Here is a 12,747-nt window from a genome sequence, read left to right on the forward strand (position 1 = left end):
TCTTCTACAAATACCTCATCCTCACCTGTCTTCATTCATCCTTCACTTTATTCATCCTTCGTTCCTCTCGATCAACTCATCTGAACAAGTCTGACGAAACCGTCAATCTTATCAGACGACCATCAGCTTTACCACTGCAAATATTCGCATTCCTAGTTGCCCTCTCAGGCTTCCTAGCCCTTGAGCCGCCCAGGACCGGCCCCAGATCACTCTCCTTGCCACCTCCTTCCTCTTCCACAACTGACCCACGATTCGCGCCGCAACCTTCAGCAGCGTTCGATCTCTTCTACAAGAACCTCATCCGCTCCTGTCTTCATTCACACCTTCACACTTCCTCTCAATCAATCCATCTGAAGAAGTCTGACAACACCTTCGTCAATTCTCATCAGCATTAGCTTTACCACAGCAGATCTTTGCTTTCCTCTCAAGAGCGATTGCCAACTGTTAGCTTTGTTACTGCAAACCTACACTGTCTTCTCAAGTCTCATCTCAACAACCGCAAGTAAGTTATTTTCATCCTTTTTTTGATCCAATATCCCCTCGTTGTTACATCTGCACGGCTGTCCTTTGATCTCATGTTGCTGCCAAGCATAGAGTTCTTTAGCCTTTCCCTCTGAGATTTGCGTCTTGTGTGGGCGCTTCACTTGCGTTGTTGCTTGACGTCTCATCTTCCCTATCCACCTTATGTGAAGCGCTCTCACATCCAGGCATTGCTTTCTTTACACCATTGTTCTGCTCTGCAGCTTGTGTAACTTGTCACTTACCTTTGAGTCAATTGGTGAACTTTAAACTAATTAACAACTTTGTTCAGATCATGGCGCCTCAGCAGAAGAACGCCTCAAAGGCATCCAAGCTCAAGTCACCCAAAGGTGGCATCCAGAAATCCAAGGGGCGTGTGCAGAACAAGAAATCTGTATCTCGTGCTGCCAAGACTGTACCTCGTCCTACCAAGAAGACGACTAGACAACCCTCTGTTTCAGCTTCTCCCTCAAGCAATGCCAGCAGCGGAGGCAAATGGATATGGACGGAGCATCCACCAACTAAGGAGCAGACTGCTGCAAATGGCCGACAAAAAGGCCGCAGCCTGGTCCAATGGAACCGTAAGGAGTTCTTCACTCATTGTTCGCAGTCAAAGCAACTGACTGTGGTCACAGGACCGGACACGGCAATTACGCTCCTGCTTAACACCTTGTATCAGGCCTCCATTCAAGGTCACAAACTGTCTATGGACGCTATCGCTCACCGCACTCATTGCGGAGCGTCAGGTCAGTCACTCATTCAACATCTTGCTCGCGAGCGTAGGAAGATCCTCAAGAGAGGCCGCATGGCCCCCCCTGTCACTGGAACTCGCTACGACCCGACCGTTCGAGGCGTCGTTCTCGAGCCAACATCTGACAACCCTAACGCCGAGAGAAAAATCTCTTTCCGTGAGCCATACTACCACCAAGACTTCCCGGTTCCCGTCTCAGGCTAGGGGCCTGACGAAGACGAAGAGGAAAAAGGTGAATGGAGCGAAGAGAGTGAAGACTATGGAGACGAAACCTCCTCTCAAATAGGTGATGTCGACAACGAAACCGATTTCGACGAACCTGAGCTTGAAGAACCTGAGTTCGAAGATCCAGCATTTGAAGAGGCTGAGTTCGAAGAACCTGAGTTCGATGAGCCTGAGCTCGAAGATGAGGTAAGTTATAGCCATCTCTTCACTTGATTGTCGCTAATGATGGGAAGCCGCAGATGAGCCAGGAGGCGAAGGGGAAGCAGATCGAGAGATCTTACTTTCACGCCTACACGATGGCTTCTCCGGAGACCGACTTCCAGGAGCAGCACCCTCGGCTATTGTTCTCTGCTCCTCAGAACAACCAGATGCCGTGGATGCAGTCTCAGTCGTCTCTGTCGGCGCCCTTGGGTACGGCAAACCCCTTCGACAAGACCCAGCCTTTTGACACCCAGGCCTTGGACACGCCTCAGGTGTTTGGACAACATCTCCATCGGAACGGCTTTGGCGACAACTTCAACCTGCCGATGCCTTCGATGCCAAATGACATCGGAACCAATGCTCAGGAGCCTGGATCCAGTCCCGATTATGACAACATGGCCACCAGTGTTCATGGCTTGGGTCCTCAGAAACTTGAGCCTCCATCCAGAGTTTACGAACATTGGCCCGATGAGTACTATCGCATCTTCGGCCGCTACCCAGGTGATTCAATTTCCGACACTGAGCCTTGGGCCATCAACAACCCTTCAACCAGCTTGTTCCAGGACACCTTACCTACTCAGGGTATGTTCTCGAGCACTTCGCCTTTTGGCGAGCAGGAGAACGGAGGAGGAACAATGAATGACGCCGACTTCGGGCAGTGGGTTCAGGAGCAGGATATGCATTACGAGTCGGGAACGTGCTTTGGTCTTTGATGTTTTGTGGCGTGGTTACATGTGGGGCTTCGTCACACGGCGAATGCATGGAATGGTGGTAAAGCTGAGGCTCGATGAGCTGCGCTCGGCTGTAACCTGGGTATGGGCTCAATCGTTCTCCAAGTTGAGGGTATGAGAAGATGATCCGGAGGAAACGAGCGGGTCAGCTTCACCATCTGCTGATTTTCCTGCTTACACTTGAAGGCCTTCGCCTCTACCTGCTTGTATGTTTTCTTTCTTTCTGTAGTCTTCAGGCTGTGTCAGGATGGTTATTGGTATCATCCAACGAGGCACATGGACCAGGCTATCCGCAAATAATGAATTGGGGTTTCTGATTCAGACGCATCACAGGGGTAGAATCCAATAATAATGGAGGTGACAAAAAATTGACGTGTTTCCTCGTAAATCATCTGTATTCAAAGAACCTAAATGCTGCGTTTCATGACTAGATATGTACAGAAAAAAAGACCGATCCGTGAAGTGGGTTTGTAAAGAGCCGAACCCGGAAACATTTTACGCTGCCATGCCGTCGGCGAGCATGGCATTGATTAACAGGACGTGGCGATCTGCGGCCTCTTCGCTCCATTCGTTGTCGTAGTTGAGTCCATATGGCCAAAAGTGTTGTCCACCGCAATTGATGACCGCATCCTCGCCGTCCCATGAGCGAAGGAGGGGCACGGCCGTTGGCCAGTCGCCAGAGGCGCATTTGGATTTGAAGCCGTCCGTCAGGCCGACGCCGAGCGTGTGCGAGATTTCGTGCAGCGCCGTCCGCTCGGTCATGAAGTCGCGGCTGGTCCCGAAGCGGAGGGTGCCGCCGGTGTTGGCCTCGGCCGTGGGCACGCCGGGCGTGTAGGTGACGCTGATCGTCTTTTCGGCGGTTCCCAGCCTGGCGTGTCTTGCCGCCGCGAGCGTCATGGCCTCTTCGATTTTGGCGTATGCATCTAACTGGTCGTCTGTAGGGTTCGCGGCCTTCTCGAGCGTCCAGTTGATAGCGGCCTGGGCGACGGAGGCGGCGGCGACGACAGTGGTGATGATTGAGAGCTTCATGTTTTCGGTTGATGGGCAAGGACGAGAAAGTTATCAAGAGATGCTGATGACGGTAAAGACAGTGAAGACGATGCTTTCTGATTATTGAGATGGAATTCGAGTCTTTCCTAGGGACAACATCCTTTCTTATACTGCCAGAGCATCATCGTCTACGAGTTTTTAAGTCCCCCTTAACTTAGACCTCTGACTCGACTTCCTAGCCTGCTCGTCGAGCTCATGGTCGAAAACCCGCCAGGTAGCATTTGAAGTTTCACGTATATGTTGGCGACTGATTAGCAGTTCACCAAGTCCCCATACAATGTGTTGTCTTTATTGGTGCGATAGCATGTAGAAGTAAAGGATGGAGGGCTTGCATTGCTGTGCCAAGGCGGCGATCCCCTAAATCCAGTTACCAAGAGTAAACAGCCACAATTAATGTGGAGTACCGTAAAGAACAATCACCAAAAAACGCACGACACATGAATCGTAAGTAGCGATAGCCTTATAAGGTGGAATTTGCGTCTGGTTTAAGGTATGCGATGCACGTGTTGGTAATATGCATTGTAGCAATCTCGTGGTCTTGGCGTCGACTGTCACCTATTCGTGATGTTGAACGCGATCTCCGTTCGGGAAGAATAACGGGATGGCCGATGCGATGCGCAAACCCCTGTCTGTTTGTTGGTGTCTCCTGGGATACCATGTGCGGATGCTGAGAATGGAGACAGATGCCACTGGAAGACGGTAGAAATGCAGCTACTGGGCGCTAGTCCCGTTTTGTCATGGTGCTCTCGAAAGGGACCTCGTTTAGCCGAAGCTCCGAAATAAATTTTTGGAGCCAGAGACGGGAAGCTTCCATCACTCACTGCCACATCTCTTTACTTCATCTCCCCGAAATCCTTGGAGCGACACGCGTGATTCAACTCCTGCGACACTCTCAATCCTTGCTTGTGTATTTCTATTTCTTATCTAGATACCCTCGTAATAAGATCCAATATGCAGCGCGCACTCACTTCTCGCGCGAGAGCGTCCGTCCTCTCTGCTGCTCCTAGCAAGTTCCGCGCCGGTGCCGGCCTGGGACAGCAGCTTCGTTTTGCCCACAAGGTTAGTCGCGACGATGCATCGCAATGGCAAGATCATTAGCTCGGGCGTACTGACAATCTCTGCAGGAACTGAAGTTCGGTGTCGAGGCCCGCGCCTCGCTGTTGACTGGTGCTGAGACTCTGGCCAAGGCTGTTGCGACAACACTTGGTCCCAAGGGCCGCAACGTCCTCATCGAGTCCAGCTATGGCTCTCCCAAGATCACAAAGGGTACGGTAGAAGCTCAATTGAACCATCAAATCGGGTAATAAAGCTAATTGGATGCAGACGGTGTCACTGTCGCGAAGGCAATCACCCTGAAGGACAAGTTCGAGAACCTCGGAGCCAAGCTGCTCCAGGACGTCGCCTCCAAGACGAACGAGACCGCCGGTGACGGAACTACGAGCGCTACCGTTCTGGCCCGTGCCATCTTCTCCGAGACCGTCAAGAACGTTGCCGCTGGCTGCAACCCCATGGACCTGCGTCGCGGTATCCAGGCTGCCGTCGATGCCGTCGTCGAGTTCCTCCAGAAGAACAAGAGAGATATCACCACCAGCGAGGAGGTTGCCCAGGTTGCCACCATCTCTGCCAACGGTGACCAGGAGGTCGGTCGTCTGATCGCCAACGCCATGGAGAAGGTCGGCAAGGAGGGTGTCATCACCGTCAAGGAGGGCAAGACTCTGGTTGACGAGCTCGAGGTTACCGAGGGTATGCGCTTCGACCGCGGCTTCGTCTCCCCCTACTTCATCACCGACGCCAAGTCCCAGAAGGTTGAGTTCGAGAAGCCCCTGATCCTCCTCTCGGAGAAGAAGATCTCGGCCGTCCAGGACATCATCCCCGCCCTTGAGGCCTCCACCCAGATGAGACGCCCTCTGGTCATCATCGCCGAGGACATTGAGGGTGAGGCTCTCGCCGTCTGCATTCTCAACAAGCTCCGTGGCCAGCTCCAGGTTGCCGCCGTCAAGGCCCCCGGCTTCGGTGACAACCGCAAGTCCATCCTCGGCGACTTGGCTGTCCTCACCAACGCTACCGTCTTCACCGACGAGCTTGACATCAAGCTCGAGAAGGCCACCCCCGACATGCTCGGCTCCACCGGCTCCATCACCATCACCAAGGAGGACACCATCTTCCTGAACGGCGAGGGTTCCAAGGACGCCATCGCCCAGCGCTGCGAGCAGATCCGTGGTGTTATGAGCGACCCCACCACTTCCGACTACGAGAAGGAGAAGCTCCAGGAGCGTCTTGCCAAGCTCTCGGGCGGTGTCGCCGTCATCAAGGTCGGTGGCTCCTCCGAGGTTGAGGTCGGCGAGAAGAAGGACCGCTTCGTCGATGCCCTGAACGCTACCCGCGCCGCCGTTGAGGAGGGTATCCTGCCCGGTGGTGGTACCGCCCTGATCAAGGCCTCCGCCCTGGCCCTGAAGGACGTCAAGACCGCCAACTTCGACCAGCAGCTCGGTGTTACCATCGTCAAGAACGCCATCACCCGCCCCGCTCGCACTATTGTCGAGAACGCCGGTCTTGAGGGCTCTGTCATTGTTGGCAAGCTCACCGACGAGTACGCCGGCGAGTTCAACAAGGGCTTCGACTCCTCCAAGGGCGAGTACGTCGACATGATCGCCGCCGGTATCCTTGACCCCTTCAAGGTCGTCCGCACTGGTCTCGTTGACGCCAGCGGTGTCGCTTCCCTGCTCGGTACCACCGAGGTCGCCATTGTCGAGGCTCCCGAAGACAAGGCCCCTCCCATGGGTGGCATGGGCGGCATGGGCGGTATGGGAGGCATGGGCGGTATGATGTAAAAACATGATCAACGTGTCATCTTGTATTAAATCAAAAGTCAATGGGCGAGGGGCATTGGGCGTCGGTGTTACTATTTAAAAGGAGGATGTATAACTGCTGCCACTTGTACTAATCTCCCCTCTTCCCCCCCTTAAAAAGCAGCACTTTCCCCGGAGGGATTTGAGAGCTCTGTATTGTACAATAGCACTAGCAAGTTATGTAAGATGAAAGAAAGCCAAAAAAGTAAAAGAGCAAGACAGAGACCAAGACCTGGGTACGGAGTGACGCCATTAACAGTGACACTGGTAGTTGACAATGGTGGAGACATTTGACAAGCCTAATTAACAGCTTAAATGGCTAGCTTGCCTGGTCTCCTCCTACTGCTAAAGAGTCCCTGGCTTCATGCAGACAAGGACGGAAAAGGCAGCCGTTAAAACCACCTTGCGTAACACACAATAGGCATCCATTGTGAGAGATGTCATGATGTTTCATTATTCCTGCCTGATAACTGCACTCGTCAGCACATTGGGCTGCCCAGAAAGTACAGATCCCGTAGGAGCTTAGGCCTTGTTGTGCTGTGTTGACTGCCTGGGGTGGGATTCGTCAACATGCTGCTGACGCACTTGCTGCTGAGTCACGTGCGCGCAATCTCACCTGGACAACAACCCCACCATGGGGGTGTTTTTCTCGCCCGCTTTCCCCTCCAAGGTGACCCAACTCTTCCGTTCCTGTCCAAGATACCTCTCCAACCGACGCAAGCTGTTACCTCTTCTGCCACCACCCTACCCAGTGTAGCAGACTTCCGGCTGAACCACTCCATCTTCGAAGTAGGCACCCGTTTTTCTCCCCCTTTCCCTTGCATCGCCAGACATTATTATTATTAGCTTTGCAATTCCCCTCCCCTAGGCTCTCTGCTAATCTGCTCTCTGTCACTCAGCCCACTTTCCCGCCTATTCTATTCAAGCCACACCCCCGCCATAAACCAGCATCATGGTGAGTAACTAAAAGCTTCCAAGGATCAGCTGCCTACCAAAACACCATGCTAATCTCAATCGCAGTCTCAATCCGGGTTCGTTCTCCCCCGTCTTCTTCCAAGACTCAACTTTCCACGCCGCATTTGATGAGCAAAGCTCTACCGCTTGTCCGATGACGATCCTGGCGGAGCAGGACAAGCTGGCTCCATATGCCTCAGCAACGCAGCGCGTGCTAACCCGATCTTCCCCACCAGAGCGACCGTGTCTCAGGAGTGCATAACGGCCTACAATGAGCTTAAGCTGTCCAAGAAGTACAAGTACATCATTTACAAGCTCTCGGATGACAACAAGGAGATCGTCGTCGAGGAGGCCTCGGCCGATAAGGACTATGACAACTTCCGCGAGAAGCTGATCAACGCCACCACCAAGTCCAAGAGCGTACGTGACTCTGTTTTCCATGGCAATGTAGAACCTACAAGTACTCTGCTAATATCGTATCAGGGCGCTGTCGGCAAGGGTCCCCGTTACGCCGTCTACGACTTCGAGTACAGCCTTGCCTCTGGCGAGGGTGAGCGGTACGCTGCCCCCGCATTCGCCCAACTTAAAACCTGCAACTAACCCCCGAACAGCAACAAGATCACCTTCCTCGCTTGGTCCCCCGATGATGCTGGTGTCATGGTCAGTACTTGCCGCCATAAAAAATACATTGCATTCGTCGCTAACAGTTGTCCAGGCCAAGATGGTTTACGCTTCCTCCAAGGAGGCTCTCAAGCGCTCGCTCACCGGCATTGCGACCGAGCTCCAGGCCAACGACGCCGATGACATCGAGTACGACTCCATCCTCAAGACTGTCAGCAAGGGTTTGGCTGGTTAGATGTCTCGTTCCTCGCGCACAATACCATTCCTTAAGCGGCGAGACGGAGCATGTACTTTGGCGGCTGCAGTCTTCCGGGACGATTGACGACGATCATGGAGAGTTTACGAAGAATATGGAGGACCACTTCTTCCCCCCTTTGGCGATTACCGGGACCGAGACCTTTTCCCCATTCCGAGCTTCTTTTGGGGCGCGACCAGTAAATTTCCAGATTCAACTGCCCGCCTGGTTATACCAACCCAGTGCCATAGGAAAACATCTTATGCCGGAATGTTGAGCATTCTTGTTGTTGTTGTTGCTTGACGGGAAAAACCAACTTCTTTATTAGACCATTATTTATGTTTGAGTCCCGTCTTCAGTGATGATTGCTACGTCATGACTTCTGCGCCTGCCAGGCCGAGCGCCACTGCGCCGACAGCTCCTCCGCCTTCTGTTCGTGCTTGAGCCTCTGCATCAAGAAGCCCTTCAGATCATTCCAGAATTCCGGCGTATCCAGCGCGGCCTCGCCAATGTATTCCTGCTGACCAGAGCCGACCCCAACGGGAGCAGGCTCGGGCTTGACTGCCGCAGCTCCGCCAATGACCATAACAGAGAACTCCAGCGACGACTGATCATCCGTGAGCAAATCCTTCAACACCTTGCTGTCAGACACAGGCTTCTTGTTGTACAAAAGTTTCACCTTGTCCACAGGTATCCGCGACTGCGCCTCGACCGCCGTCTTGATATCGAGGATCGAGGTGTTCAGGCTCTGGGAGGACAGCTTGATGTCCAGGGGTGGGTTGCGCAGGGACTTGATGACGACGTTGATGCTGCGTTCCTGGCCCGGCGCGAGGTTCGTGGGCTTACTCATGGGCTTGGGCATCTTGGGCAGAATGTACTTCATGACGTTAGCTGTGATGCGAAGTGCGCGGGGCTGGATGACACCTACGGGAGGGCGAGCAGGGAAGTTCTTGGGGTCTTCCACATGGTCGGCCGACAGCTTGGCTGGGCGCGACTCCAAAGTCGCCAGGAACTGTCTTGCGAAGACGACTTCCGCCATGATTGCGGTTTGCAGGTGGCTAGCTGTTGGTGAAGTTTGCAAGGTCGGTTCGTTCGAGTCGATGGACTGAGTTCGGTGGCTGGTATAGGTTGTCTGTGTGATGCTAAGGTGTAGAGAAGTGACGGCAAGGGTTCAATACAAGATAAACGACTCGAGATGCGACGTTGGAGATGGCTTCGTCCGGTGTCTGGTCTGCTGCTTGCTCAATGATGTTACGCACTGCTGTGAGGAGGGATGGCGGGGTGGAGGGCGAGCTGGGGTGTGGGGCTGGAGCAGGTCGGTCAGCCTGGACGGCGTGGCTTTATCGGCTGCTATTCCAATCTAATCGGACTGGTCAGTGCGCGATAGGAAAAAGTTTCGGTGGGGGGCCGCTCTAATAATCCAAGTGAACTTTTTTTTTCTTTGGCAGTGCAGCGGCGACCGACCTTACCAGCCGGTACCGTGCATCACTTTTTTGTATTCTTTTACAATACCCCCCTTTCGCTCCCTAAATTACATATACCCGAAGTCTCGACACGCAATTGATCGGTCAAAATGGGTGTCGGAAACCGTATGAAGAAGCAGGGTCCTCCTGAACCCCTGTCAGAGGCCCATTTCGCAAAGTTGAAGCGCAAGGCCGGTCTGCCAGTCGACCCTGTCGAGCCTGTCGAGACCAAGAGGAGGAGAACAAACAAGAAGAACGCCCCAAAGACCAACGGTGCCGCCGCAAAGAAGAATGATGCGAAGAAGAGCAAGGCGCCCGCGCCCGCGCCCAAGGCGAACGGCAGAGGAAAGAAGGCTCAGCCCGTCGACGACGAGGACGAAGACATGTCAGACGATGACGACCTTGGCGATTTCCATGACGCGCCCTCTGACATGAGCGACGACGAGGGTGTCGACGAGTTCTCTAACCTGAAGAACGCACCGGCAGGTCTGGGCGACGACTTCCTGGACTCGGACAACGACTCAGTCTTCGACTCGGACCAGGAGCAAGGCGGCGGCAAGCACATGTTCTCGGAGGACGAAGACGAGTCGGACGGCGAGGAGAAGCTCACAAAGGCCAACATCGAGGGTGTCGCACGGAGGCTCGACATGAAGATCGCAGCAGAGGACGCCGAGGCACAGGCCGAGCTCGAGGAGATGGGCATTCAGACCAACATCGACGGCGACAAGCCGCACGTTTTTGACGACGAGGACGACGAGCTTGCCGCCAAGACAAAGACGCTGCTTGCGCCCGACCTGCAACTCCTGAGAACGAGAATCACGGAAAACATTAGAGTGCTCGACGATTTCGCCAACCTCCACGAGGAGGGCCGCTCCCGTGTCGAGTACGTCTCCCAGCTCATCAAGGATATCTGCGCCTACTACGGTTACTCCGAGTACCTCGCCGAGAAGCTCTTCAACCTGTTCTCCCCCCGCGAGGCGTTCGCCTTCTTCGAGGCCAACGAGTCGGCCCGTCCCGTCGTCATCAGGACAAACACCCTCCGCACCCATCGCCGCGACCTCGCCCAGGCCCTCATCTCGCGCGGTGTCACCCTCGAACCCGTCGGCAAGTGGTCCAAGGTCGGCCTGCAGATCTTCGAGAGTAACGTGCCCCTCGGTGCGACGCCCGAGTACCTTGCCGGCTACTACATCCTCCAGGCCGCGTCCTCGTTCCTGCCCGTCATGGCCCTCGAGCCTCAAGAGAACGAGCGCGTGCTGGATATGGCCGCCGCCCCCGGTGGAAAGACCACGCACATGGCCGCCATGATGAAGAACACGGGTGTCATCGTCGCCAACGATCCCAGCAAGCAGCGTGCCAAGGGTCTCATCGGTAACATTCACCGCCTCGGCGCCCGCAACGTCGTCGTCTCCAACTACGACGCTCGCGAGTTCCCCAAGCCCATGGGTGGTTTTGACCGCGTGCTTCTCGACGCGCCCTGCTCGGGTACCGGTGTCATCGCCAAGGACGCCAGCGTCAAGACCAACAAGACGGAGAGGGATTTCATGCTGCTGCCGCACATGCAGAAGCAGCTGATCCTGGCCGCCATCGACTCGGTCAACCACCACAGCAAGACGGGCGGTTACATTGTCTACTCTACATGTTCCGTCACCGTCGAGGAGAAGTAAGCCTGGCCCCTTCCGAACAGAGCATGTGTGAACAAGTTGCTAACAATCTCTCAGCGAGGCCGTCGTTCAGTACGCACTCTCCCGCCGTCCCAACGTCAGGCTCGTCGACACCAACCTTCCCTTCGGTCGTGAGGGCTTCACTTCCTACATGGGCAAGAAGTTCGACCCCTCCCTGAAGCTCACCCGCCGCTACTACCCGCACACCTACAACGTCGACGGCTTCTTCGTCGCCAAGTTCCAAAAGTTCGGCCCTACTCCCGCAAAGGCCGAGAAAGCAGACCGCTCCGCGCCCGGCTCCGCCGGGGAGGTCGTCGACAAGACCCCCATCACCGACGATGAGGACAACTCGGCGGCCGGCCGGGACGACAACTTTGGCGGCTTCGACGAGGACGAGGACGAGGAGTACATTGACAAGGCCAAGCGCAACGCCATGCGCAGGCGCGGCCTGGACCCCAATGCCCTCAAGGCCAAGGCTAAGAAGGAGGCAGCCGCCAAGAAGGACGGCGGCAAGTCCGACAAGTCCGAGTCCGAGGTTGAGACCGAGAAGCCCGCCGAGAAGACGCCCGAGAAGAAGGACAAGAGCAAGGAGAAGGCCGCCGCCGCCGACAAGGAGCGCAAGGCCGAGAGGAATACGGCACAGAAGAAGGTGACGTCCACGACCGCGACGCCGGAGAAGAGCCCCAAGAGCAAGGCTCCCAAGCAGAAGAAGGACAAGAAGGCGGCGAAATAAGTCGCTCTCGCAGGGATAGAGGACGACGAATGTGGGATGGAAACTAAAAAGTCATAAGATAAAGGGGGGTTTCTCGGTGTTATCTTACGTGCAGTAGACGAAAAAGAAGCATCATTGTGTCCGGGATCGATCGAGATCGAAACGAAGCATCCTGTTTTGTCATTGTTTGCATTATAATTACCTAGTACTAGGGAGTCGGAGCTCAAAAAAGGGATTCGGAATTTGAGAGAAAGAAATTGCATCGGATCTTTGAACAAGTCGCGCCGTTCATTGCCCGTCGTCTTACGAAAAGAAAAGGCCATCTTGATGTTCGACCGAATGCTTAATTTAATGAATGCCCTTTCACGTCCGTAAATGTCAAAGTGGCCCAGCCTGCTGGTCCTTAAGGGAGAACTGAAAAAAAAAAATTGAAACTTGTGTCTAGAAGTAGAGTTTGTAATGAAGGCGTCACTCTTCATTAGATAAAGACGCGACCCTTGACCATCTCAATGGCCAAGGGAAACGATTCATACACCCAACCTCGTTATCCTCCTACTCAAAAAGCCAACCTCAAGCATAAAAAATAAAAGCGGTGTACAGAAAACAAGACGTAAAAGCATGCGTTTCCTCCAAGATCATCATGACCCTCCAATCCAGCTTGGTTCTGGATGGTATCGAATCGGGTCTCTCTTCCCATTTCATCTCCTTGTTCGTCATAAAGGCCGGCCTTCCTGTATCCTCGGCCGGACCTCTTTTCGTCATAAAGCCGTATGTC

The 12,747-nt window shown here is 54.3% G+C and overlaps 6 protein-coding genes across 6 annotated transcripts; 4 read left to right on the plus strand and 2 right to left on the minus strand.

Annotated features, from left to right (window-relative positions):
* Positions 1–814: 814 nt before the first annotated feature.
* Positions 815–2,409, plus strand: GLRG_05153 (uncharacterized protein; the record flags this gene model as incomplete). Its single annotated transcript, XM_008095838.1, has 4 exons — positions 815–1,100; positions 1,155–1,427; positions 1,557–1,681; positions 1,735–2,409. 4 exons carry the CDS (start codon positions 815–817, stop codon positions 2,407–2,409), a joined length of 1,359 nt encoding a protein of 452 aa, XP_008094029.1.
* Positions 2,410–2,922: 513 nt separating this feature from the next.
* Positions 2,923–3,456, minus strand: GLRG_05154 (ricin B lectin; the record flags this gene model as incomplete). Its single annotated transcript, XM_008095839.1, has 1 exon — positions 2,923–3,456. The coding sequence occupies one exon, from the start codon at positions 3,454–3,456 to the stop codon at positions 2,923–2,925; it is 534 nt and encodes a 177-aa protein (XP_008094030.1).
* Positions 3,457–4,428: 972 nt separating this feature from the next.
* GLRG_05155 (chaperonin GroL) lies at positions 4,429–6,308 on the plus strand (the record flags this gene model as incomplete). Its single annotated transcript, XM_008095840.1, has 3 exons — positions 4,429–4,536; positions 4,602–4,743; positions 4,801–6,308. 3 exons carry the CDS (start codon positions 4,429–4,431, stop codon positions 6,306–6,308), a joined length of 1,758 nt encoding a protein of 585 aa, XP_008094031.1.
* Positions 6,309–7,278: 970 nt separating this feature from the next.
* On the plus strand, positions 7,279–8,136 carry GLRG_05156 (cofilin/tropomyosin-type actin-binding protein; the record flags this gene model as incomplete). The annotated part of the gene is made up of 6 exons (XM_008095841.1): positions 7,279–7,281; positions 7,347–7,357; positions 7,517–7,700; positions 7,764–7,837; positions 7,892–7,940; positions 7,996–8,136. The coding sequence occupies 6 exons, from the start codon at positions 7,279–7,281 to the stop codon at positions 8,134–8,136; spliced, it is 462 nt and encodes a 153-aa protein (XP_008094032.1).
* Positions 8,137–8,509: 373 nt separating this feature from the next.
* On the minus strand, positions 8,510–9,175 carry GLRG_05157 (uncharacterized protein; the record flags this gene model as incomplete). The annotated part of the gene is made up of 2 exons (XM_008095842.1): positions 8,510–9,013; positions 9,065–9,175. 2 exons carry the CDS (start codon positions 9,173–9,175, stop codon positions 8,510–8,512), a joined length of 615 nt encoding a protein of 204 aa, XP_008094033.1.
* Positions 9,176–9,709: 534 nt separating this feature from the next.
* Positions 9,710–11,993, plus strand: GLRG_05158 (NOL1/NOP2/sun family protein; the record flags this gene model as incomplete). The annotated part of the gene is made up of 2 exons (XM_008095843.1): positions 9,710–11,259; positions 11,318–11,993. 2 exons carry the CDS (start codon positions 9,710–9,712, stop codon positions 11,991–11,993), a joined length of 2,226 nt encoding a protein of 741 aa, XP_008094034.1.
* Between the last annotated feature and the right edge of the window lie 754 nt (positions 11,994–12,747).

This window comes from Colletotrichum graminicola (assembly GCF_000149035.1).
Source record: "Colletotrichum graminicola M1.001 genomic scaffold supercont1.17, whole genome shotgun sequence".
Taxonomy (NCBI): Eukaryota; Fungi; Ascomycota; class Sordariomycetes; order Glomerellales; family Glomerellaceae; genus Colletotrichum; species Colletotrichum graminicola.